This window comes from Schistocerca cancellata, chromosome 5 (assembly GCF_023864275.1).
Source record: "Schistocerca cancellata isolate TAMUIC-IGC-003103 chromosome 5, iqSchCanc2.1, whole genome shotgun sequence".
Taxonomy (NCBI): domain Eukaryota; kingdom Metazoa; phylum Arthropoda; class Insecta; order Orthoptera; family Acrididae; genus Schistocerca; species Schistocerca cancellata.
In genome coordinates this window covers 19,758,239-19,781,309 of record NC_064630.1, presented here as the reverse complement: position 1 = coordinate 19,781,309, position 23,071 = coordinate 19,758,239, and the positions used below count along the sequence as shown (strand labels likewise).

General features: G+C 40.9%; 2 protein-coding genes across 3 annotated transcripts in view; one reads left to right on the top strand and one right to left on the bottom strand.

Moving 5' to 3' along the window:
- LOC126188077 (dihydropteridine reductase) overlaps positions 1-10,172 on the bottom strand; it is a 59,183-nt gene extending 49,011 nt beyond the window's left edge. Inside the window, exon 1 of the mRNA XM_049929527.1 lies at positions 10,029-10,172. Within this exon, the coding sequence (XP_049785484.1) occupies positions 10,029-10,172 (144 nt within the window). The remainder of the gene's footprint in view (positions 1-10,028) is intronic.
- Positions 10,173-10,220: 48 nt separating this feature from the next.
- The window catches only part of LOC126188076 (E3 ubiquitin-protein ligase KCMF1-like), a 95,460-nt gene continuing 82,609 nt past the window's right edge, over positions 10,221-23,071 (top strand). For both annotated transcript variants that reach the window (XM_049929525.1, XM_049929526.1), the window contains exons 1-2: positions 10,221-10,359; positions 15,261-15,428. In XM_049929525.1, the coding sequence (XP_049785482.1) occupies positions 10,344-10,359; positions 15,261-15,428 (184 nt within the window). In that variant the 5' untranslated portion in view covers positions 10,221-10,343. The remainder of the gene's footprint in view (positions 10,360-15,260; positions 15,429-23,071) is intronic.

Genomic DNA, 23,071 nt, shown 5'->3' with positions numbered 1-23,071 from the left:
TATTACGCTCCTCACACCACTGTAGCACAATTCTGCTTTCGAGACACGGACAATTATGCTGCTGAAAGATGACATCTCGCTGTCAGGGAAGACATCGAGCATGAAGGGGTGCAGGTGGTTCACAGCTGTCAGATTGTCTTCGAGTACTATCACAAGTCCAATGCAAGCGCAGGAGAATGTCTCTTACAGCATAATACTGCTCCCACCAGCCTGCATCTGTGGTGTGCTGCACGTTTTGAGCCGGCATTCACCTCGATGAGAGCATTTGTGGAGACGACCATCAACTCAGCGTTAAAATGTGATTCATCTGAAGAGCTGACAGGTTTCCATTGATTGACAGTTGAATCCTGACGGACCCTGTGCCCACGGCAATCGTAACTGACGACATTGTTGGGTCAACATGTGAACACATACGCATTGTCTGCCGCGGAGCTCCCTGTTCGACAATGCACAATGATCGGTGTGCTCCAAAACATTTGTGTGTGCACCAGCATTGTGCTCTTTCAGCAGACATGTCACAGATCACCATCTATACTACTTTACAAAGCAGACAAGCCTCCAAACCCCACATTCTGTGAAGAGTTGTGGACGTACAACCATTTAGCACCTAGTGGTAGCTTCACTGTCCTCCTACCTCTCTTTCTGCATATGCTCACAACAGCAGCACATCAACATTTGACCAGCTTTGCCGTTTTTGATATACGTATTCACAGACACTGACAATGGGCAGATTATTATTACACAAAATCTCAATGGATTTCTCATCTGCAGCCCGTATCTTCACAAGGGTGATCCCCTGTTCGTGTCTGCTTTGCTTACACACTTCTGTTACTGCGTCACGTGCCCACAGTGCCAGAAGGCAGCACCCAATGTCACAATGGGCAATGGTCATAATGTTTCGGCTGATAAGAGTACGAGTTCTGCATGCAACTAGTTTTTAATTGATGAATATTGGGTTGCCGAGTCAGCTTTTTAACAAAAGTAAAGTCCATTACACAGAAATGTGCAACAACTTTAAAGTGCTGGATACCCAAGTCGAGTTCTGGGTCAGGACGGATTGTGGTATGACAACAGAAATGCAAGACCTTCATTTTTGCAGGAGAGAATTGGAAACCATGGACAAGAGTATACACAGAGACCCATCTGATGGTGCCTTGAAACTGGCATTCAGCTGAAACTACAGAGTGGAAGCTGTACCAAATTCAAAAGTTGTCAACATACAGTGCAGAATTAAAAGATGGCAGATACCTGCAGTGGCTGACTACTGGAATAAAAGGGGAGGACCATCCACTTTGCAAAACACTAAGTTCCAGCCTAAAAGATGAGCCCAGATTCAAGACATATCAAAAAATGAGATTATATATTAAAAAACAAAGATGCTGTGACTTACCAAATGAGAAAGCGCTGGTAGATAGACACAATAAAAAACACACAAACACACATACAAATTTCAAGCTTTCGCAACCCACAGTTGCCTCATCAGGAAAGAGGGAAGGAGAGGGAAAGACGAAAGCATGTGGGTTTTAAGGGAGAGGGGAAGGAGTCATTCCAACCCTGGGAGCGGAAAGACTTACCTTAGGGGGAAAAAAAGGGACAGGTATACATTCGCGCGCGCACACACACACACACACATTTCTATCTGCACATATACAGACACAGTCTGTATGGGAGTTCCAAGTTATGCTGTTTAGACTATGTAATGCTCACCTTCGAGCATATGATGGACAATCTGCTTCAGCACTTTAAATGGACAACTTATCTTTGCTATTCAAATGGCGGCGTTTTCTCTTAACACACCAGAAAAACATCTAAGCCGCCTGATACAGACTGCAGGTCTGCAACTGTTCAGCTGGGCATAAGCTAAAACATAATAGTAAAATAGTTGTATTTAAAACCAAAGGAAATTTTCCTTCGGGCCATTGAATCCTCCCCCCCCCCCCCTCCTCCCCTCACGAGGAGAAATCAAACTATTTTCTTCTGGAGCAACTAACGTTAATTGGGGAAGTCTGCTACAAACAATTTTTAAGACTCATGGGCCATTCCATGTCATGTCAACCAGAGGTTGGCAATCTCCAATTTTGTTAAAACCTTTACTGTAGCTGCACACATATCTCAAAGGCAGTTCTGTAATGTTTTAGCACAGGATTTGCTGTACTTTTGACATTAAGGCCATCAATTTGGAGGTCACTTGGCCAATGAGTGTATTATTACGATTAAATCATCATGTTCGACAACTGTTTACAAGTTGACTATTGTAATGAGAAAGCTGCAAATTGGTGTTTCTACTTCAGTTTTGTTGCCATATTCAAATAAAGCATGGACAAGATCAAAGAGATAGCATATTTTTGCCAGTTGCTGCTCAAAGTGGCAAAAACCTACCATACTCATGCCACCACAGTTTCAACTATTGATATCTTCAGTCTGAAACATTTTTATCTTAAGATAAGTTTCTTTGATCAAGAAAGTTCATGTTAGACCACATGATAAATATTAACTTTTAAGCTTTTTTAGTTATTAAAATATTTGGGCCTAAACTGATTATCTTCAATTTAATAGTAACATTTGATAATCTTCAGGGTCAAATATCTTGGAATGGCAGTCAAAATTTTTTTTCTCACTGGTTCAATTACAAAGAGCAGATTTTTGTCTCTTAAGGACTCATTTTCACTAGTTGGTTTCTTTTGTGTAAGGGATAATATTTTGCTTCAAAGATAAGCAAGTTTATTGTGGTAAGTGCATACTAGATGTAAATGGATGTATGAGAGTCTACTTATTTTTAAGACCATATAAACTGGAATTTAAATAAAATCATTAAAAATAAACTGAGGCCCATCACTACATTGTGAAGCAACAAGCCATCATCTGAAGATGATCAAAGACAATTTGAAAATCGCCAAAATTGTTTTTAATGGATTTCACAGAAAACTATTCATTTGTGTTGCAAGATGCCTCGCATTCCTTCCACTGAGAAATTTGCCAGGCCAGTTTACACCCACTCGTACTTTATTACAGAGGTGCAGAAGATATCCAAAATATGAACATTTGCACATTCAGGGATTCCCTCAGGCATGAAACTGTGGCAGTGTGTGTGGCCGATTGAGCACATACACACTACAATTAAGGAAATTCACTATTTATATTATTTGTTGTAAGAAAGTTTTGGTAAAACTTAAATACTACTAGATTAACGGAATTCATTCACCAAAAAACACCGAGTTGTCAATATGCATACACAAAGAGAAAAAATCCTATTACGTGCTGCAGTAAAATGCACATGCGCTCTCTCTCTCTCTCTCTCTCTCTCACTCACTCACTCACTCACTCACACACACACACACACACACACACATTACACAGTGCCTGCATTTTGGCAGGTGGACTGGTGGTGTGATGGGGATAGTATCAGATGCGGCGGATAGAAGGAGAGGCAGGCAGAGGAGGATTAATGGAGGGTGGCTAGGGGTTCGGGGAGAGGCCGCTGGTTTGCCAGGAAGGAATGTGGGGAGGGAGAGGTAACAGGTATACAGGCTATGGATGTGCTGCATGACTGTAGGAGGCAGTGAGTGGGTAGGAGTACACACTGTAGTTGACGTGGGAACATGAAGTGGGATGGGGTGGCAGGATGGAGGAAGGGGAAACTGTTGGGTGGAGAGTGCAGGGACATTGGGTTACCTGAGACAGAGGCCAGGACAATATTATTACAGGAGCAGAGGATGTGTTGAGAGGATAACTCCCATCTGTGTAGTTCAGAGGAGTGGGTGCTGGAGGGAAGGATCAAGATGGCCTGGGTTGTAAATCAGCCATTGAAATTGAGCATGTTGTGCTATCAGGTGTTCAACTTTGTTCTTGGCAGCAGTTTGGCAGTGGCCATGCTGGTTGGTAGTCATACCAACATAGAAAGCTATAAGAGAAGTCAGCTAAAAACAGGGACATGGAGACAGGGCTAAGAAAGAAACCATACAGAAACGGAGGTCCAAAACTAAAAATTAAATGGCCTCCACCATATTGCTTTAGCAGATAAAAAGTAAAACGCGGTCGACAGCCCACGCGTCATTTGCTAAAACAACCGATAACTCGGTCGGCAAACACAAGCGGGAACATTAACAGTTAAAAAATGGGCATTCCGTCAGGAAGTGGTGGCCATTTAAAATTTGGGTGCAATGTGTACAAAGTGGTAGGGTAGCGCCACTTTTCAAATGACGATGGCTAAAAAGGCAGTACCCAATACACAGCCCAGTTGAAATGGCCTCCTCCCGGCAGGAGGGCCGAGAGGGGGTTGCCCAAGCTGCTGGGAGAGGCTTAATAAGCTGGAGCTTATTCCCGTGGCGGGAGGACCATTGGCGATCCCAAAGGGACACCACCTCCTGACAGACTGCAACACAGAGATCATCAGAGGGAATATAGGAACTAGCGGGCTCAGGTACGAGGACTGTAGCTTTGGCAGCAGCCTCGTTTCCTGGCACACCGACATGACCAGGGACCCACATAAACATCACAGTGGCTCCAATAAGAGTGAGTAAGTGACAGTTTTCCTGGACCCACTACACTAAGAGATGGATGGTGTACAGTGCACATAGCCTTCGAAGGGCACTGAGAGGGTCTGAGTAGAGGACACAATTGAAAAGTCTGTGTCACCGGATGTACTCGTAGCCAGATACAGGGTGAAGAGCTTGGCTGTAAATACTGAGCAGTGTGCTGGAAGCCGATATCGAAAGACATAGGTGCCAATGACGAAGGCACACCCGACCCCATGGTCAGTCCAAGAGCCATCAATGCATACAAAGATACTATCACGAAGTTCCATGAGAAGGTCGTGAAACTGAAGGTGATAGAGCGAGGCTGGAATACTGTCCTAAGTAAGAGAATGGGCCATTTCACGAAGCCAATGTGGTGAAGGGTTTACACCCACCGGGAAAGTTGCAGGTAGTATGAAGTTAAGTCACCGTAGCAAGTGCCGAAAGCGGACTCCAGAAGGTAACAGAGAAGATGGATGCTCCCCATACTGGCAATCAAAGGAAGCATCGAAGAAGGAGGCATAGGATGGGTGGCCACACGTGGCAGACAAACGGTATGCATACCTGCTGAGAAGAAAGTCACAGCGGTAGGACAGTGGTAGTTCAGCAGCTTCTGCATGCAGACTTTCAACCGGGCTAGTGTAAAAGGTACTAGTGGCCAAACGGATGCCACAATGGTGAATAGTGCTGAGATCGCGTAAGAGGGATGGACATGCAGATGCATAAACAAAGCACCATTGAGGACACATACGACACTAAGCAGCCGCGAAGAGTGGGCTGCCAGATAAGACACGTGGGAGGACCAAGAGAGTTTCCTATCTACTATGAACCCCAGGGATTTTGTAGTTTCAATGAACAGAAGGTCAACAGGCCAAAGATGTAAAGACGGTGGGCGAAACCAACTGCGCCGCCTGAAATTCATACAGATGGTTTTGTCAGTGGAAAAACGGAAGCCACTGTCGATGCTCCAGGAGTAAAGACGATCACGACATTGTTCCAGATACTGCTCAGTGAGACAGGTCCAAAGACAACTGCAATAGATGGCAAAATCATCAACAAAAACGGAGCCCAAGATGCCCGGCGGGAGACAGGCTATTATAGGGTTAGTGGCGATAGCAAAGAGGACAATGCTCAGGACGGAACCCTGAGGCACACCATTTTCCTGGATAAAGGTGTCCGACAAGGCAGAACCCACATGCACCTTAAAAACTCGGACTTTTAAAAATTCCTGAAGGAAACAGGGTAGGTGGCCACGGAAGCCCCTTTTGTGAAAAGAGTACGGAGGATACCAGTTCTCCAGCAGATGTCCACGATAACATCGTCTGCTACTGTCAGGCCGGAATTTGGTGAATGGATCTTGGTTCCGGAAGGGGTGAAACAGATAAAAGAACTAGAGAACGAAATCCAGCTAGGTTTTTTGGTATCCCGAAGAATGCGATGACACTTTACACGCATCCGTTTGTAATGACTGCAGTTCGCCATCATAGGATGATGGTTAAATACGCGGAGAGCACATTTTCGTGCGCGAATTGCGGGATACGGCTTAGTAAAGAGGAAGTGTGAGGAATGGAACATTCCACAGCAGTAAGGATAATGTTTGCGAGAGATTCCATGTGGTAATCACAACTGGGAAAATCTTTTCTTCGAAGGTCGCCAGGGAAGAGTAAAGCCGCCAGTCAGCCTTAGTAAGCTGCCATTTCGGTGTACACACAGGTGGGGTAGGAGTCAGCAATGGGATAGCACATGGGAAATGGTCACTCGAGTGGGCATCAGAAAGAATGGACCACTCAAGATGATGGGCAAGCTGGGCACTGCAGAAAGATAGATCCAAATGGGAATAGGTGAGCTGGAAGTTGGAAAGGACAGTGGGTGCTCCAGTATTAAAGCAGAAGAGGTTGAGCTGATTAAGATCAGCCAAGGGGGCACCTCTCTGACAGGTTCTGGGAGACCCCCAAATGGGAAGATGCGCATTAAAGTCGCTGAGTAGCAGAAATGGGGAAGATAGCTGCCCAATAAGCTGAAGGATGTTTGCCCTGGTGACATCAAATGATGGAGGGACATAAATGGTACAGAGGGAAAAGGTCAGGTGGGGAAGAAAATGTGAACTGCAATAGCTTGAAGATGGGTAGTCAGGGAGATGGGTTGACTATGAATATCATCCCATATGAGCAGCATGACGCCCCCATGAGATGGAATGCCAACCTCAGGGGAAGGTCAAAACGAACCAGCAAGAAATGTGAAAGCTCAAAGCGGTCATGAGGGCGCAATTTCATTTCCTGGAGGCAGAGTACAAGGGGCTGCTGTGATGCTAAAAGCAGCTGTAAATCCTCTTTGTGGGACCGAAGGCCGTGAACATTCCACTGGAGGAGAGTCATGATGTTGGTGCAGAAATGATGGCAGCTATCAAAATGCAGGAACTGTTGGTGGTTATTAGGTTTAATGTGGACAGAGTTGTGGATGGAGTCATCAGAGAGACGGAGGTCTATGTCCAAGAACATGGCATGCTGTATAGAAGAGGACCACTCGAAGTGAATGGGAAAGAAGTGGTGAAGTCAAAATCTATCATCAATGAACCTGAATCAGACCAGGGGTTGAGGGTCCTGTCACAGGCTTATCTTACCCCATAAGTAGCCGAACCACCTGTGAAAGCAGCCATGTCATACACAAGCTCTGCTGCAATCATTGGACCAGCTGTCAACCTGAATGAGTGGTCAAGGCCAAGAGCATAGTGGACCACTCTATGGCACAACACGCACCTGCTGAACATAACATGTTCAATTTCAATGGCTGCTTCACAACCCAGGCCATCTGGATACTTCCCTCCAGCAGCAGCTTCTCTGCACTACACAGATGGAGTTATGCTTACAACAGATCCTCCACTCCCATAATTTTCCTGGCCTCAATCAATGGCAACTCATTGTTCCTGCACCCTCCACCCAACAGTCTCCCCTGCCTCCATCCTGTCAACCCCTCCCAATTCATATCCCACATTGCTATTTGTGTGTGCTGCTCCCAAACATCTCCGACAATTGTGCATCACATGCCTAGCCCACATACCTGCCATCCCTCCCTGCCACATTCTGTGTGGAAAACTGCCTAGCCAGTCTGCCTCCCTCTGAGCTTATAGCCACCCACCCCCAATCCCTCTTCCTGCCGCCTCCTCCTCCTATCAGCCCCACCCAACGTAACCCACCACCCTAAACAACCAGTCCATCTGCCAAAATGCATTACAGGTACTGTCAATCCAGCCAGCACCATGTCAGGGTATAGGTTCACGAGTGTGTGTATTTACTCCAGCTCATGAAAGGATTACTCCGAAAGTTAGCAAGTTTTCTTCCTCTCTGTGTACGCCTATATACAACTCAATGCTTCTGCTTTTCAATGAGTGGTCTCCTAGAATGCAAAAGTAATTATGTTCAGGGTCAGTAATTATTTTTAGTGTGGGTTCTGTCATCCAACACAAAAATCTCATGAACAATGTCTTATGTAATCATGCAAATGATTTTGTGAGCAACACTGAATAGAAATTCTTTGGGACATACCATGGTAAATTACCATGTGATGGAATTGGTGCAACAGCAAAAGCCTTCAGTGATATATATGTCATTTGTTCATATTTTGTGATGAGAACATGCATGGAAACAAGTTGCTGTTTGTTGAAGGGGCTGAAGTTGATACTGTAAAACTGGCTCAAAAGAAAAGGTTTGAAAATGGCTAAACCTTTTTTGGAACAAGAGAATCACCAATCTGTAACAACAGATTAAAAAAAAAAACAATTTTTATCGGCAAAGTTTCAAACAATACAGCATCTTTTATAGCTAACTTTGATCTGTCTATCAGAAGCTGCTTTGTAGAAAACATTTTTAATCTCCAACCTGGACAATAGGTAGCCTTTATTTATGAGAATAAATGGTGAATTAGGAACATCTATGACTTATCACTTTAATAGAATAATGTGCTAAGAGACTTCATGCATTCCGAGGGCCCTGGATGTTTGTTCTGTTGGCCAGATAGAAAAGCCTACTGCTGGGTTTCAGAGCAACACATTATTGCCAACACTCCTGCTCCATCCACAACAATGATGGGATGCCAGTACAAGTTCCCTGTGAAAACTGTCTCAAAATGGAACAAAACTTCAAATCAAATCAATACTACAGAGTAGCTCAGGCTTCAGAACCTGATCAACCCAGCAGTGGGCTTGAAAACCTGATTAGAAACACTGTAACAGACTTGGGAACCTGATAAAGTGACCCAATTCAGGCTGGGGAACCCGTAAGAAGAGACATACCTATGACTATTCCTGTATAGCTACAGAGCTACTAACAATTTTTCTAAATTAATAGTAGCAAAGCTATCATGGATCAATTCCATTTTCCCATTTACATGGCATTGAAAATTAAATGATTCTTATGGATCCATCTGTATCAAACGTGTGTTTATACTTCAACGAAGTTACTTGCCTTTGAAGCTAAGTGAACAATCTTGAAATTAATATTCATCATGTGGTCTAATATCAGCTGTCTTGATAGATAACCGAATATTGTGACATAAAAAAGTTTTAGGCTGGAATATCAGTGGTTGAAACTGGGGTGGTCACGCATTTGTTCAGTTGTGGAACATGTGTCACCTCATTGACCTCATCCTTGTTATATTTGAACATTGAGCCAATAGTTGGGTAGAAACAGCAAGTTACAGATTTCGCACTGCAAAAGTTAAGTGTTAAAAGGGCTGTCAAACGTGATTAATTATTCACGATAATACTCTCATCGTCTGTCTTCAAGCTAATGGCGCTGGTGGCAGCATACAGCATATGGTAAAAGTTTTAACAAAATTTGAGATAGCCAGACGGAAACTATTTCTAAAATTGGCTGATCTGACGTGAAATGATGGGTAGGCTACAGATAAGTACGCATGAAATGACACTCATCAGTTTTCAGCAATCGTGTGATTGAACTAAACGTTCGTATAATTTAACGTAACCATTACGCGAAACATGTAAAATTCCAAGTTCACGAATTTGGTAGACTAACACATTTAGCGGATTAATTCGAATTGCCTAAATTGACATACAATTTTCTAATATACACGCATATCAATGGGACAGCGTTAATAGGGCACCTTCCGTTCATTATGGGCAGATATTCGATACATCTCTAAAATTTTGCTTCCAATTCAGGAAGTCTTACATGGTATAAATTTGGCAACCACAATTCTATCCGTATGCGACGCTGCAACACCTGCTCAGAAAGATCAGGGACGTTTTCACGGCGACATACCATAGAGCTCTTGGCTATTCATGGTCTTATATCGCTAATTAGGAAAACAACTGGATGTACCTAGTAATTTTTTTTTTTTTTTTTTTTTTTTTTGAGCTATCGAATGCAATGTGGATACGCTTTCTACATCCAGCAATAGTGGCTCCTCACAGAAAATATCTCTTGCAAGTATCTTCACGAATCTATATGATCTTCATATTCTAAACATAGCTATACAATTAAGAAAGTGAGTGTTTACCCATTTTTGAGCTTTAAAATGTTGAACACAAGCCGCGCCAAGAGCGCCTTTTCCTCCGTAAACGAAAACACGTCCAACCCTTTCAGCCATTTCTCCTCTGTGATTCCGTATGGAATGATGGGACACAAATTCGTGTGACGTCATTATGGCCTAGTTGAGGGTTAGGTTTAGAGATGGGGCTATATTGAGAAATTTTCGTCGATGGGACTGTGCTGATGAATATATATTTGTATACGTAGATATTATCGATAGCGTAGAATCCAAGGAATTCACTAAGGGCAGGTAAAATTAGGAGGGCTTCGAGCACTCTCTGAAATGTCCCGACATGAAGGTGAGTGATACTGTATCACAGGTCAGAGAACAGGGTTTATTCCTCCTGTGGACTTATTATAATAACGGCGTGATCTGCTACTGTATTTTAACATCGAATAAACATTGCGGGATTTTTTTCGCCAGAATAAAGTCTCTTTCTTAAGGGGTTTCGTACTTCGAACAGTAACTTTGCAGGTTTTCGTATTGACACGCAGAATGATGTGTAAATTTGTAGTGAAGTGTGAACTGCCGTAGGCACTTATTAGAAATAATCTTGAAAATGTTACAGCCCATCTGAAAATTTCTTTGTTGAGATAAAATTTGATGACCTCCCTTTCACTAATAATTTGAACACGTCATAATGGAGACAACGTTTATCCTGGTTGCGAGCGAGATTGTGAGAATATATGAGCTGCATTGCGTGCGAATTGCTGCTACAGTATGCCAGTCTGCTGTCTAGTGCATTTAAATGTTAATGTCATAAATGATGTTTTATATGATCTGTACAAAGTGTGAGCACTCAGTGGCTGTTCTCCGAACTCTATAGCGCAACCAGTAGTTTACACAGATCCACCTCGGACTGCATTAATTTTCTTTGTAATTTTTTGCCCATATTTACGTTTACATGACGTTCATTCCACTTCATTACTGTCTGTTGTCAAGTTGTTATTACGAGTAAGAGCTGTTTGAATATGGATTACTAATGGCTTTGCGCTCTTAAAAGTTTTAGTTGTACTATGGAAAATGTTTGTTTACTAAGTTAATAAAATATAATATTGTATATCATGCAGTCTCTTTAATTGGTAAAACAGTTTTTGTGTAAATATTTTGATGTTCGTAAAATGATAGTATATTTTCTTATTTTTACATTATGTAATTGGAAGGTGGTAGATATGCGGAGAAACCTGAAGATATAACTTACTCAGTGCTATTTTCTGTACAAAGTTACATTTCCAGAATTGAAAAAAAATATTGTCCAGCCATTGACAGCTGTACTGTTTACATCCAAATCCTCCAATTGATGCTAGATATTGATATTGTGGCTGGAAATGATAGCTTCCCTTCCTGTTGTTACCTGCTGATAATGAAAATGCTCTCATACTAGGGTGACAGTTCTGCATTCACAGGATGTCTTCAGCGTAGTCTTTTTTCCAGAAAGAATTTTCACTTAAAAAACAAAAAAAAGAAAAGAAAAAAAGTTGTACATGTAAATAAAGGTGCACTAAGACTGTTATGCTTAACACTATTTGCACCTGGCAGACTTATTACACAAAAGTAAATTAAAATGTATGTTCAGGAACTTGCTTCTGTTACACCACACCACCCTGAAAATGTAGTTTGTACAGTAAAGGTGAAGAAAAGGTCACATTATTTCAGCCCTTTTCAAACATAATCAACTAGTATACGTGTTATTTTAAACCCAACTAAAATATGTAGTATATAGTATTATAATTTTTTGTTGCCTTGATGTACTCTCTCATGCAGTATGTTCTTTTCCATAATTTTCTTTTTCAAGGCTGTGGTGGCTTTAACAGCATAACCTTGCAAAGGAAATGTTTTTTGTAATAATTCTGTGCCTACTTTCTACCAAAACAAAAACTGTATACGACCCATGTACAAAACTGAATAGGCCTAGGTACTTTTGAAACTCTCTGAAGTAAAAGCAATTTGGATAAATAATACAAAAGATGCAGAAAAGGAAATATTCTCAGAAACCTTAGTCAAGGTTCACATAATTTTTTAATGAACTTGGTCTTTGTCGTACAGAGTTAATTTTGTTGGAGTATAAAGACCCATGACACCTAATCCTCAGCAGTCAGTCATTCAGTCCTTGTCAAGTTGAACAGTCAGGATCCTGCTTGTTATTCGCATCTTTCGTGCAAGAAAGACACAAATAACTGGTAGAAACCCAATTGTTCAACATGACAACACCTAGCTGAGAAAGCCTGAAGGATTCTGTTCCTGTTTTGTGTGGGCTTGGTGTAGTTTGGAAGCTTACAATACTAGGAGAAAAAATGACATTCATTACGCAACATTAAGGTTGTCTTTAGCACAGAAACGGATACACAATGCTGCAACAAAAATTTTTGACCACTTACCCAGTGATATAAAATGTCTGACAGCAAGGTAAAATTTGAAAATAAATTGAAAAAGTTTCTCCTTGACAACTCCTTTTATTCCGTAGAAGAATTAAATCTATGTTCGTAACATGTAAAAGGTGGTGGGTAAGAATTGCTAACTTAATCTGTTATCTTGTTTTCATTTCAGGAGTGGGGGGAATTATATAGTGACGTTTAGAGTACAAATAGCTTAATTTTCAATATGAATTTAAAATGACTCGTTCCACTTCGTGATTATTTATTGTGCAAAGTGGAACATGAAAGTAACTTAACTTATAGATACTCCTTGTGGTGTTCTGTTATTTGCATCTACTGTAGGCCTGTTTTGCATTGGTTTCAACGTATGACAGATAAAGAGGAATTTTCAGTACAAATGTCATAAACATGACGACTATAATGTGATCCTCGCTGATACAGATTCCAGTGTTAAGAGTGGTGAACTTTTGTGAACTGTTAGACCTCATCCCTAAATTGGTAGGTAATGGAGGCAGACTTAATGCATTATCAACTGCTCCAGATGTGAGGACAGCCTTCGTCCCCACCTGTGAGATTGGCATGCTGACTTTTCATCAGGACACTGTTGACCACGATGTTGAGCGCCCTTTACCTTCATCATCATCATCATCTTGATCTTGAGTGGCCAATTAAAATATCTTACCTGAGTACTGTTGGCATTCCCTCATTTATACCACTGGCTACATCCTTTTGGAACAATTTTTAGCATTGCATAAATGCAGCATTTATGCAATAAGATTGTTTCAGTAATTATGGTTTCACATAATTACTGTGGTGCATAAATCAGCCACATAGACATGTCAAACTCATAATAAAGGGTGAAACATGATTATTTATTGCAGACTCTTATTTGGGAGTACATTTCAAAATACAGAAAAAGAGTGTTTCATCTCATTATTTACAATACTGTATTGTTTCAAATGCCATCTGCGTACTGTCAAACCAGTTACAGTATGATAGTTTACCAGTAGTGCTGCTATCAAACTGACATAAGTCTACTGTTCGCAAAGAACAACATTTCAGTCATACTGGAGATTCCAGTATTTGTTTGAATGCTTTTTTTAAAATAGTTTACTTTCTGGCATAGTCATACAAAATTTCAATACGAAATTACCAGTTTTGGGCATCAGCAGCCATTTTCATGTCGATGTGACAATGTCAGTTCCTTAGCGGTTGGAGTGAACAGTAGCATGTGTCTTAAAATCTGAAGGTGGCTGGTGTCAACTGAAACTAACTATTTCATATTGAAATTTTGTGTTATTGTGCCAAAAATACTGTTTTCAAAACAAACAGAAGCTGACCTCAGTTAGGCGATAAACAAGCATGGATCTCAAAACATCTGCAGCATCTGAGTGCACCACAGATATTGGAGTGCAGCAGCTTTGCCAGTCAGATACACCTGGAGTTCATCTCACTTTTGATTGTTGTGGCACTCTACTGCAGTCGCTTACCTATATATTACGCTGTGTTTGTGGTGTTACTGTTGGATGTGAAAGGAATGAGAAACAGCAAAACTTTATTTTGCTATGTGGTCCATTGCTCTTAAGAAGCACAGTAGCAAAAAATGTGCTTTAAGGGTTAGCTTTCATGACAGCAGAGACACTTGTATGCAAGCACAGTTTGAGACTCAGGAACTGTGTTGTTGCCTCTCATTTTCCTGTTGGCCACATTTTCTGCTAGCACTGGTATTTGCTTAGCTGCTTCCTTTATTGAGCACCGCATAGCTGCAATTGATGCCTTTTATCATGGATGTGGGTATAGTTCTTTTTCTGTGATGTTTAATGGGAAAAAATGAACGCGTTGAAAGAGCTGCACGGGTCGACAGAAGCGTCCGATCCCACGCGTCGGCTTTGACCCGTGACGTAAGGGTGTTGTGTGTGACGTCATGACGGCGCGGAGTTTGGTTTGAGTGTGGTGTGTTTGTAGATGTCGTCGTGTTGTGGTTTGTTGTGCTCTCTGGTGGTATGTTCAGGGTTTTCGTTCGTGTGGTGTAATGGGTTCAGTTTGCTTTTGCTCATTATCCAAAGTTGTTAGTGTGTCAGCTGTGTTTGTAGTGGAATTCGTTTCAGTGAGTTAACGATTTTGTGTGAAAGTTAATTTAGTGTTTGCTGTAAGTCGTGTGGTAATTTTAGTAAAAGTAATTGGTTGTTTTTGTTCAGGAATGGATATGACGGATAAAATTAAGTGCGCAGGTCAAGGGAAGTGTTCGATCCCGATGTGTGGCTGTGTATGTTGGTATCAGGAGATGTTTTGATCTATATAGGCCAAGGGAAGTGTTTGATCCTAATGTATGGGATCGGGAGCTGCTGTTGAGCTATATAGGTCAAGGGAAGTGTCCGATTCCAGATGATACTGTTTAGTGGTATTTGGGAAGTTTTGTGATGTCGGTTTTTTCGTCTTTTTGTGCGGTTTCGTATGGGGGTGGGCGTCTAAATTTGTTTATATTTAGTTTGCCCCCCTACCCAAAACACCCCATTTCCCACGCTTGTCCCGTTAGTGTCATTAGGCTTCTTGTGGAAAGTGTGTGTGTTTGTTTTTCGATGTATTTTCGTCCTCACAATGTTTACATAACGACTTCATATGCACCATATTGGAATCGTTGTTTATGGTCGTTTCCGCCGTATCTGTGACGTCACGGGTCAAAGCAGATGGGCGGGATCGGACGCTTCCGTATTTGCAGCTGCACATAGTAAAAATTTAGTTACTTCATACAATTTAGTTTTAGACTGTTGACTGGATGAGTGCTACAATTGCTGCTTGCATAATGAACCCGTGTATTTTCCAGGCGTTAGCTGTGATGCGTGCTTGAGAGGAAATTTTCGTGGACGACGTTACAAGTGTTTAATATGCTATGATTATGATTTGTGTGCTGCATGCTATGAAGTAGGAGCAACCACCACAAGACACACGACTGAGCACCCTATGCAGTGTATTCTAACTAGGTCAGATTTTGGTGAGTACTGTCCCTGTTTACTGAAATTATAAATATATCCAGCTCTTGCTATAGCACTTTTTCATCCTTTAACACTGCCACCTTCTGTAATTAGTTTAGCAAAAGGAGTCTGTTTAATGGTGTTAAAGTTATTTAATTTACCCTGTGATTCGTTTGTCTGCATAGAGGTATAACTTCCTTATAGCTTAACTGAGGCTAGTAGAGAGAAACATTTGTGATTGCAGCTTGTGAAAGAACCAGTAACTTTCAAAGAACATCAGAACTGTGAAATATTTGTGTGCATGTTTTACATTTCCTGTATCACCCTCAAATTCGTGTTGGCACTCACTAATTCTAATGACTTTATTTTGGTGGAAGATAGAGACAAAATTGAGTGCTTTGCTTTCCACATGGAGAGCTTGAGACTGATGATTATTGATGTAACTATTGTGGTTTATTGTGTTGGTGACTGGTTCTTGTATTTATTTCTTGTACTCTCTGTTTCTTGGAATATGACAGGATTTCTTGGGAGTCCAATGTTGTAGTTTGGTTTTGAGTTATTGAAGCCAATGAATGTGACGGTAGAAAAACTGGCTATGGTGATGTACTGATCTGTAGCATAAGACAATGGTTGTTTCAAAAGCTTTGAGGAGCATTTTTGTGATGTCTCGATTTTTGAGGTGATGGTCAAACAGGTACCTAAGAGTACAATTTAAATTTTATGTAATATTCTGTTTTATATGACAGTATTCTGCACAATATATTCCATTATGCTGTCACGTAATTTCATGCACCTGACATCATGACAATGTTTTTCAAATGCTATTTTCTTGGTGGTACTGTGTTCTTGTGTAAGCTATTAATTTGTCTTGTTTACTTCTCATCATTGACCTTGCAAACAGTTACCAAATGCAGTACACAACAAAAAACCATGGTACACCATAAGACCACTTTTACTGCAAGATGTGGTGGAGTCTTGGTTACAGTAAATCATATAAAATGTGATGAACGGTTGTAGATGCCTGTGGATTGTTTTTTGCGTTGTCACATAATGTTAAAATAGTTGGATGGAATTTTTAATCTTACTTGGTAAACAAGGCAATGAATTGAACTGGAGAGAAGAGTTTTATGGTAGAACTTGACAAAACCAGGCATAAGTTGATAGAACATGGTCAGTGGCATCGAAAAATTCTCAGTTTGGCAATAGAGGCTGGATGTGTGGGTTACAAATTGTGGAAGGAGACAAAGATGTGAGTACAGTAAACAGGTTCAAGTGGGTGTAGGTTGTGGTAGTTATGGAGACACTTGCATGGAGAGCTATATCAAAGTAGTTTCCAGACTGAAGACCACAAAAACACAGCTAATTTGTATTTAGTCTTATCTCATCACCATGTATAGTTCAGTTTTGTTATGATTTGCCCTGTTGCAAAAGTTGATTACTGAAAAAGTATTAATGATTCATATTGTTTCTCACCTACGTAGCAGGCATCAGTAATGTGCAGTGGCACTTGACTTAAAGATAGTTAATGCCCTGATGGTGGGGGAAATCCATAATTAAGGCAACACAGGGAGTAGACATGGGATATAAAATTCCTGGTGTCTTGTTTGGTGGAGGGATCGGGGGGGGGGGGGGGGGGGGTGCTTGAAAATCCTTGTCACTTTATTCCAATGTCATGGTTTAAATTCCCAACTCAACTGCCTCCCTTCTTCAACACTTTCTTATCTGGAAGAGGGGGGGGGGGGGGGGGGTCAGCGTGTAGTACCGTTGGTGATGGGCTGCCCATTAGATCATCTGACATACATGCCACCAGAGTAAGATTTTCACCAGGTTTTGGGTGATATAAGTAAGTTGATGTATTACGAATTAAAATAAATTGAGAGAGAAAAACTAGTTGAGAAAAGCAAGAAGTCTTTGCACCTCAGACTGTTGTCAAAATATGTGAAACTCTGAGATAGTGGTAACATCCCAATAAATTGCTCACAGGTACATGATGGAGTAGAAAAAGGTTAATGAACACAGTGAGCTTACACAAATGAAGGCAGATGCATTCCACAAACCACGGTCTTGCTGTCAGGAAAAAAAGACCCTACAGTTGCTGGACTGACCTGCTATATAGAAAAACACGTTACCCTGGTATGGTTTGTGTGTTTACCTTTACCCTAGAAGCCCACCAGTTGTGCACCATTGTTGTAGTGGCCAAATTGCTGCTGAAGTTATTTGGACTTTTACAATGTAAGCAACAACTGAAGAATTCGATACAGTGTTCACATAAAGCAGGTACCATGTAACTGTTAGAGCAATGGTGCAGTTGTGTGCTGAAATGTATCCTCCTCGTACTGTACTCTCGTAGCCTGTCTCTGTGCATCTACATCTACAATCCACATCTACTTTGGTACTCCACAAGCCTCCATACAGTGTGTGGCAGAGAGTACCCTGTATCACTACTAGTCATTTCCTTTCCTGTTCCACTCACAAATAGAGCGAGGGAAAACAACTGTCTAAATGCCTCTCTATGGGCCCCAATTTCTTATCTTATTTTCATAGTCCCTACGCACAATGTATGTTGGTTTCTTAAAAAAATCCTCCCCTTCAGGGATTTCCGTTTGAGTTCCTGAAGCACCTCACAGTAACAAATCTTGGAGCCCGCCTCTGAATTGCTTTGATGTCTTCCTTCAATCTGACGTGGTACGGATTTCAAACACTTGAGTAGTACTTGGGAATAGGTCACACCAGCATCCTATTTGCTGTCTCCTTTACAAGGGAACCACTCTTTCCTAAAATTCTCCTAATAAACTGAAGTCAACCACTTGTTGACCCTACCACACTTCTCACATGCTCGTTCCATTTCACATCCTTTTGCAACATTATGCCCAGATATTTAAACAACTTGACTGTGTCAAGCAGGACAGTAGTAATACTGTATCCAAACATCGTAGGTTTGATCTTCCTACTCATCCACATTAAGTTACATTTTTTCTACATTTAGGGCTAGATGCCATTCATCACACCAACTGGAAATTTTGTTGAAGTCATCTTGTGTCTTCCTAAAGGCACTCAACTTTGCCACCTTACCATGCACCACAGCATCATCAGCAAACAGCCGCAGATTCTTGCCCACCCTGTCCGCTAAGTAATTTATGTATATAGAGAACAACAGTGGTCCTATCACAGTTCCCTAGGGCACTCCGATGGTACCCTGGACCGTGATGAACATTCGCTGTCGAGGAGAACAAACTGGGTTCTATTATTTAAGAAGTCTTCGAGCCACTTGCATGTCTGCGAACTTATTCCATATGTTCGTACCTTCATTAACAGCCTGCAACGGGGCTCCGTGTCAAATGCATTTTGGAAATATAGAAATATGGGATCTGCCTGATGCCCTTCCTCTATAGTTCGCAGCATATCATGAGAAAAGGACAACCTGAGTTTCGCATGAACGATGTCTTCTAAAGTCATGCCGATTCATGGATATAAGCTTCTCAGTGTCAAGAAAGTTTATTATATTCAAACTAAGACTATGTTCAAGGATTCTGCCGCAAACAGAAGATACTGGAGTCGCCTGTGCATTTTTCCAGTTGCTTGGGACTTCATGCTGGGTGAGAGATTCATGAGAAATGCAAGCTAGGCAAGGGGCCGAAGCCATAGAATACTCTTTGTAAAATCAAATTGGGATTCTATCTGGACCTGATGATTTATTTACTTTCAAATCTTTCAGCTGTTTCTCTACACCAGGGATGATTACTACTATGGTCAAATGACAGTATGATCGTCTGATTATTCTGTGTGAATGGTTTCTTTAATGTGAAATTTAAAATTTTGGCTTTCGTTTTGCTATCTTCAACTGCCACACCAGATTGGTCAACTATGGATTGAATAGAAGCCTTAGACCCACTTAGCGATTTTACATAACACCAGAATTTCCTCGGGTTCTCTGCAAGATCTTTTTCTGAGCTGTGATGGTGGTAGTTGTTGTATGCTTTGCACATATATCTTTTCACAGACACCCAAATCTCTAATAACCTTTGCTTGTTGTCATTTGTGCACTCCCTTTTGAACTGAGTACTAGGCACATAACTTTCCAGACCATGATTTACAATCTGCTTAAACTTTGCCCATAATTCCTCTACATCCATCTTGCTGAAACTGAGTGATGCCAATTCACTGTGTGAGAGAGATACTAATAACTGTTTATCTGATCTGTCTAGCAGAAACACTCTCCTAACCTTCTTGACTAATTTATTAACTTTCATAATCTTAGTGGCTATAATGACATCATGATTGCTAATCCCCTATCACTGTTTCATTCATAATTTCATCTTCCAAAGCTACTCATTCATTTTGTGTCATATTCCTTTCATCCACATCTACATTCATTCTCTATGAACCACCTTATTGGTTATGGTGGAGTGGTACCTTGTACCACTACTAGTAATTTCATTCCCTTATACACTTGCAAATAGAATGAGGGAAAACAGTTGTCTGTATGCCTCTGTACAAGCTGTAATTTCTCTTATATTTGTGTCCACTATGTGAAATGGATTTCACAGCAGTAGTATAGTTCTGCTGTCAGCCTGAAATGTTGGTTCTTCAAATTTCTTTGATATTGTTCTTCGAAAAGAATGTCACTTTCCCTCCAACGATCCTCATTTGAGTTCCTGAAGCATCTGTATAATACTTGCATGTTGATTGAACTTGCAAGTAACAGAACTAGCATCCCGCCTCTGAATTGTTTGGATGTCTTCCTTTAATCTGACCCGGCGGTTACGCCAAACACTTGAGCAGTACTCAAGAATGGGTTGCAGTAGTATTCTATATGCTGTCACCTTTACAGATGAACCACATTTTCCTAAAATTCTCCCTATAAAATCAATCATTCACCTTCCCCACTACAATCCTTACATGCTGTTTCCATTTCATATCGCTCTGCAACGTCACAGCTAGATATTCAATCGACATGACTATGTCAAGCAGTATACTACTGATGCTGTATGTGAGAATTGGAGGATTATCTTCCCTACTCATTAGCATTAGCTTACATTTTTCTACTTTTAGATGCAGTTGCCATTCATCACACAAACTAGAAATTTTGTCTTAAGTCATCCTTCTACAGTCAGTCAACTTTGACACCTTCTTGTACTCCACAGCATCACCAGCAAACAACCACAGAGTGCTGTGCATCCTGTCTGCCAGATCATTTATTTAGAAAATAAGTTATCCTATCACACTTCCCTGGGACAATAATGACAATACTGATGGACACTGGCTATCTAGAAAAACATATTGGGTTCTGTTACACCATGTAATAAGATTTTATTTTAAGTTAATTTTTTGTTGTTACTGATGCAGTGTGTTTCAAAACACTATGTAAACTCTGTTTTGAATGTGGGAAATTATTTTTAGGGAAATGGCATTGATTTTTATTGATTTCAGGAAAATGCATTTATTTGGAACAATTAAAACCCATGAAACAAAACTAAATTCTTAAATACAATGTTTGAGAAAAATGTAAATGCAGTAAATATGCAGAATGAATCAAAGAGGACTTGAGATAACTTACAGAATTGGTAGATGTGTCATTTTGTACATGTTGTTGTTGTTGTTGTTGTTGTTGTTGTGGTCTTCAGTCCTGAGACTGATTTGATACAGCTCTCCATGCTACTCTATCCTGTGCAAGCTTCTTCATCTTCCAGTACCTACTGCAACCTACATCCTTCTGTATCTGTTTGGTGTATTCATCTCTTGGTCTCCCTCTACGATTTTTACCCTCCACGCTGCCCTCCAATACCAAATTGGTGATCCCTTGATGCCTCAGAACATGTCCTACCAACCGATCGCTTCTTCTAGTCAAGTTGTGCCACAAACTTCTCTTCTCTCCAATCCTCTTCAGTACATAACCACCTCAAATTTGATTCACATAGTGCATCAGTACCCTATTTCGCCACCAGGAGTGCCAGCATAGTGCACAATTAAAATGGCTACTTTCACTAGTGTGGAATATGTTTGCTATGTGTTTTGCTTTCATGAAACAAACTCTGTAACAACTGTTTGGTGTAAATTTTGCACCGAATATGCTGAAGAACCTCCAAGTAGGCCTACAATTTACCCTTGGCACAGTAACTTTGCTGAGACAGATTAGGGAGAGCTTAGCCCACAAAAATGGAAAAACAAGATGAAGATGACTGATAAGGGATGGTTTACTATCGACAATAAAGTGCACCACATTTCCCCACAGGCATTCCAAGCTTCCTTGATAATGGCTTCCCAGGTCAGTGAATTGGCTGTGAAGGGCCAATTGCATGGTCATCTTGCTCACCAGATGTGACACCATTTCTCATGGTTTCATTAAAGACTGTGTATATGTTCTTCCCGTGACAAACAGTTTAGTTGACATGAAAAATCGAATATACGCTGCCGTTGCACAAGTTACGCCTGATTTGCTGCAATGAGTGTAGGAAGAAATTGATTACTGGTGGGATATTTGCCACATCACAGATGGGAGTCACATCGAATCAAAATGACACTTTTATGAAACGTTAGGTTGTTTGCTACAAAATGATGCATCTATTGATTTTGTAATGACAAAAGTGTTGAGGTACATGAAAATGTTTATATTTCATGTACAGAATGCTTAAAAATGTGTTGCCTACCTGCGTTTCTTCTTGTAAGTTACATCTGTCCCTCTTATCAGTCCCCATATGTAATCACCAAGCATTCTCTCAGTATACTGTCCCTGGTACATTCTTTTAAACAATTTTAAGACCTGATGGAACGTTCCACCTTGTTCCTCTGAATATGCACCTGTATGAGACTTGAAAACATCTATATATGAGTGGGGTACATGCAGCTTCAAAGACAAGCTGCACCCCATTGCTTTGTAATTCTTCAAAAGATCCTCTACCATATCTTCGTAATTGTCCACTCTGTGATTCCCTAGGAAACCATACACTACATGCTGGAAGCTCTTCCTGACCTTTCTATGAACTAGTAGAAGTTTGCTGATGCATGTGTCATCACAAAGTAATGTTTTCACTTGGGGCCCCCACAAATATTCCATCCATTATCTTAGCCTCTGATAGATTGGGGAACACATTGTGAAGATACTTCATTGCATCTGATGTTGTATCTAATGCCTTTACTAACTGTTTGACGAGTCCAAGATTAATATGGAGGGGAGGTATTAGCATATTTTCCTGCTTGACAAAGAGTTACCACCATGTTTTTTTGGCCATCAACAAATTCCATCCTCAATGGCCATTTAACAATCTGAAAATGTATGCCTGTGTCCCTGCTATCCCATCAAAAATGCAGTCATTCTGAGATCACCAGCTGCATCCCACTGATGTTTGGCATATTTTACTACCTGAAGATGATATTGAACACTTGTGTAATCTTCCTTTAGGCAAGTCAAATGAGTGATTGGAATTCAGGGATATTTGTTTCCATTATGCAGGAGAAGAGCTTTCAGCTTCTTGCAGGAGTTATCATTCATTGAGTTGTTGCCCCTTTGGATCATAGTTAAACACAATTTCTTTGAAGAGACATAGCACATTGTGGCAACTGCAGTTTGTCTGTCAGCTTAATGTGTTGTGAGGAAGTTTCATGGTGTTTCCTCTTATTGGATATCTTGTAGCTCTTATCCAGTAGATTCCACTTCTTTAATCCC